Raw genomic sequence first — 4,479 nt, 5'->3', positions numbered from 1 at the left:
TTTTTGGCACTTGTGTATAAAGTCAAAATCATAAATAATATTCAACGTTACAATTGGTACACAATTAAAAACATTTTATTTAGGCCTATCTATGGCCTTCAAAAAGTTGACGACTCTACATGTTTCGACGTCAACTTTTTGAAGGTCATAGATAGGCCTAAATAAAATGTTTTTAATTGTGTACCAATTGTAACGTTGAATATTATTTATGATTTTAACTTATACACAAGTGCCAAAAAACAATAATTAAAAATGTTGTTATTCATTTCAAAGAAAATGATGACGTTTCTGAACATCGGGCTAACCTTTTAAAGTTCACACGTCACGCAAAGCAAGATAGCAGGTTTGACATAAAACCTATGAACAGTAAGAAAGTGAGAGAAAGTGCTGGCGGGAAGTTTTAAACTGAGTGGTTACTGTTGTTAAATACTCTCTGTATGAGGTCTACCACTTTGTGATAGCAGTGAACAATTGGGTTCGCCGAAGAATGATTGCTTTCTTGGTTGCCTAGAGGTGCATTGGCCAGTTTGATCTGTTTTTGACTGATCATATTAATAAATATGGAGAGTCAGAATGGGGTAATACCAAATGTTTGCTTTCAATAAGTGTAAAAAAGTGTATTATTAGTCTTATGACAGAGAAAGTCGTAGAAACCATTGTATTAGAAATCAAAATTGCAAATACTTCCGTGGAAATAACACTTTCGTTGCTAAAGAAGATTAACAATGAGCAGAGGGCAACAATTTCACAAGATCGTCTTTCTGTATTTTCAGTTTTTACTTTGCAACATGACTTAGTATGACTTCAAAGACATTATTGACAGTTTCACTATAACCAAAGCTCGATAAGTGTTACTGTGACAAACCTTTAATAGTACAGTGTATAAATGCCTTACAATTATCTTTGAATCATGGACTGTGTGTGTGTATAATAACATCTTTTTCTCAAGCTTGACCTTCAACATACTTGTTTCGAAACTATAACAACAGAGGTTTCTCGATCACCCAAATAGTACATCGAGTAAAAAAAAAATCTAATAAAGAGTCGTACAGATATTCAAATACAGAAAAATATTTTGAACATAAACTAAACAAGTCATAGAAATGACTAAAAATGATTAATTGTTTATTGACTCTTCGAGCCTAAGCCTTTGAGTTGTGGGTGTTACCACAAGCTTAAATCCAAAATATCGACAAAATGTTTCCTCTGTAACTTCATGATATATTTCACTTTTTCCGTCTTACAGTTTTCTTTACTTTACATTATTTCAAACAATTATGTGGAACCTTATCGAGCTCAAATTAACAAGTTAGCAAGTCATTTTGTTTATGAACAAAATGTATATACGGTGTCATAGACTTTAATTGGCTATAAAAATAAAATTTGATGCAAAACACGTTTATCTTGCATGCTTTCAGTTTCTAAAATTTCGTGCTGGTCATATTTTACAAAGCTTATTCTTCAGTTTAAACACTTTTTTGTTATTGTCTGTTTCAAATCGTGTTAAAAATTTGATCTATTGATGGTTATTACAAAATAATGTCAATATGAAGGTTAAGTAGTTCAATGGTTTCACGCTATAAAAATCTATACAATGAATATCTGTGAAACCTGTTATCAGAGACGTCGCTAGGCACTGGCACACGGGCCCCGAATCCCCAGTTGGTGTCTTGAAAAATCGAAATCGAAAACCATGATCGATATCATACAAAAATGCCGAAAATTCCAGTGCCTATGGGCCCGAGCCCGAATCTTTTAAGCACCCAGCGACATCTCTAACTGTTATGACACTCATTTACAACATGACATACATAAATTACTTCAACGACAAGAGCTATTTGAATGATTAGGGTGATTATAGTAAATTTAATCAACAGAGCGCTAAAAGAAAATCATCAAGTAGCGAGAGTTAGTGACCTCGTCATTTTATTAACTTCTCGGAAATAAATGGTCAATCAAATGCAGAAAGAGATAAGGGTCGGCACTCGATTTTTTTTTCTTTAACTTTTTATGGCTTACCAAATTTTAAGGTCCGTGTGTCTTGAGTTTTAAGTTATTTAAATAACAGTCTCTTAGGATTTTATTGCAAAATAAGTATTCAATATTAAACAAATATCTATAAAGTTTTCTTTTCTACCAAAAAGCAAACAAACAACAAAAAAAAGAAATACTTTCACAATTAGCTCAGTAAATAAATTCCTATGTGTCAAGTTTGTTTGTTCGTAATTAAGCACAAAGCTACACAATGGTCTATCTGTTCTCTGCCCACCACGGGTATCGAAACCCGGATTCTAGCGTTGTAAGTCCGTAGACATGCCGCTGTGCCACTGGGGGACCTTACATGTCAAGAAACACCGTCTTCGTCTTCCACACAAACACACACATATCCCTAGGCCTCACGAAATAACTACTCAAGCGTTCTTCCCGGACGTATGGTTCATGCTTAAGTAATTGTAAATATCAGCTTTACGAGGAAAGGAAAAACGAGAAACGGACCATCCCCAAAAAAATCAGTGACTGAAGTAAGTGTTAATTTTATTACTTCACCTGAAATCACATTTGTGCTAATTTTTAAAGCTTTTTTTATCATAATTTACTTGTCCAGCGCAAATCAAAATAACGTTTTATAACGTTGTTAACTAATATAAAATTCAAAACATTTATATAATGCTGTTATAGTAACTAGTATTAAACACTCATGATTAATATTTTCGATAACCTAGGAAACTGTGATATTCGTTTTCAGCATGTGTCTCTTTCTGGTTTCTATATTTACCATCACTAACCATCTGCAACTGTGAAAAATGGCTGCCATTGCCAGCTAGTAAAACCACAGAAAGTTTATTGAAAATATGCTTAAACTTTGTCTTTCCCCTGCATTGAGAAAAAAACAGTAAAATATTTAAAACTTGGCGTTAGAAAACCTGCTTACAAGAAACAACTTACTGCCTTGTTTTTCCTTGTTAAGTTGTTCCATACTACGCAGTAGCCTCCGATCGTCGTCTTCACTGCGTTGGCTGCCACAGATCACCATGGTGACAGTTGCTCATGCTTCGCCTTGAGTATTTCAGGTAGTCCTCGTTGTTCGATCTTAGTGTGTCGTCACTAGCCTCTCCGCTTTTGCGCTTGCCCACAAGTAAGTTATAGTTCATATGATCATAGGCGTACGGGAGATTTTTCAGAGGGGGGCTTGACAATTTTCACCTGGATAAGGTTATATTTTCTGGCTGTATGTATTGCAAGCCCCCCTCTTACGCCTATGAATATGATATTATTTGACTAAATATACATTGTTTATTATCGGTTCAAAGCAATTAGCAAAAGCACTTTTATTTATGTTAACTTCATGTTGCTGTAATTTATTTACAGATATCAGATAGTCAAATGAATGCACGTGGCCTCATTTTGGTTCATGTCTAGAATACCCTCAACTGTCAGTGTTTTACGGTTTTTAAGTTAGTAGACACGCTAATACAGAAAAACATGAGTGAAGCTGTCGGTAAGTTGTCGCATTTTATATCATACAGGTAGAAAATATCAAACTTACTGCCTGTTCATTGTTACGCAAACAAACCATGACCGAATATAAAAATAGAGTCACTTCCAAACAAATATTTATTACATTTTGTCATATATGTAAAATAAAGACAACGGGTGCTTATATATTGTTAAAGTATACCAACAAAATATTCACGGAATAAAACCGTTCATTTGACTGCATTTGTATATTTAAGAACGTAACAGTAATATCAGTATACAGAGCTCGGTTCGTGTATCATGGGGATTACATTCTTGAAGTTGAAAACAGGTGGCGCAAACATTTTAACAGCATGGTATTCTTGGTTAAACCACGCGATATCGTAAACTAGATTATTTTATTATAATACTAAATGAATTGGTACACAATAACCAGAAATTGCTTCAGACCCCACAAATGAAATATACTCTCGTAAAATCTTTCATTTACATTATTATGTCTCCGCAGGAAGATATGCTGCTTGTTTCAGAGGCGTCGCTGGGTGCTTAAAAGATTCGAGGCTCGGGCCTATAAGCGCGGGAATTTTCGTAATTTCAGTTTGATATCGATTGTGGTTTTCTATTATAAGGATTCGGAACACTGTAAAATAGAATCGGGGCACGTGCAGCAGTGCCTAGCTATGCCTCTGGTTTCTTATGCTTTCAAAAACTTTCCAGTCGACCGCCATTCTTTCATTTCTCGACGGATTGACTTGAAACTTTGTAGGATTATACCTTGGTCCAATACGCCCAGTCACCTTTTTAATTTTTTTATTTAGGCCTTTTAAATGATTTTATAAGGTTAAAGGTAAAACAACTCAATTTTGTTTATTTTGGGCTCCTGTGAGGTCATATTTACAGTAATCAAGATGAAAATTATTCACGTGTATGTCAACCAACATACATGGGATTTGGTACGAAGGTACTGTTACGTCTCCGTTCGTAAGTTAATTTTCCGTAAAT

At 34.6% G+C, this 4,479-nt stretch overlaps 1 protein-coding gene across 3 annotated transcripts in view; it reads right to left on the bottom strand.

The window, feature by feature from the left end:
* LOC106460736 (MAGUK p55 subfamily member 6-like) overlaps positions 1-4,479 on the bottom strand; it is a 111,594-nt gene that overhangs the window by 83,171 nt on the left and 23,944 nt on the right. For 2 of the 3 annotated variants that reach the window (XM_022387511.1, XM_022387513.1), the window contains exon 1: positions 2,947-3,079. The exons of the other annotated variant lie outside the window; for it this stretch is intronic. In XM_022387511.1, the coding sequence (XP_022243219.1) occupies positions 2,947-3,034 (88 nt within the window). In that variant the 5' untranslated portion in view covers positions 3,035-3,079. Of the gene's footprint in view, positions 1-2,946; positions 3,080-4,479 lie in introns of those variants that run through there. 3 annotated transcript variants of the gene reach the window in all.

Source organism: Limulus polyphemus, unplaced genomic scaffold, assembly GCF_000517525.1.
Source record: "Limulus polyphemus unplaced genomic scaffold, Limulus_polyphemus-2.1.2 Scaffold826, whole genome shotgun sequence".
NCBI classification, from domain to species: Eukaryota; Metazoa; Arthropoda; class Merostomata; order Xiphosura; family Limulidae; genus Limulus; species Limulus polyphemus.
Note: the sequence above shows the minus strand (reverse complement) of the source record. Positions and strands in the feature narration are given on the sequence as shown.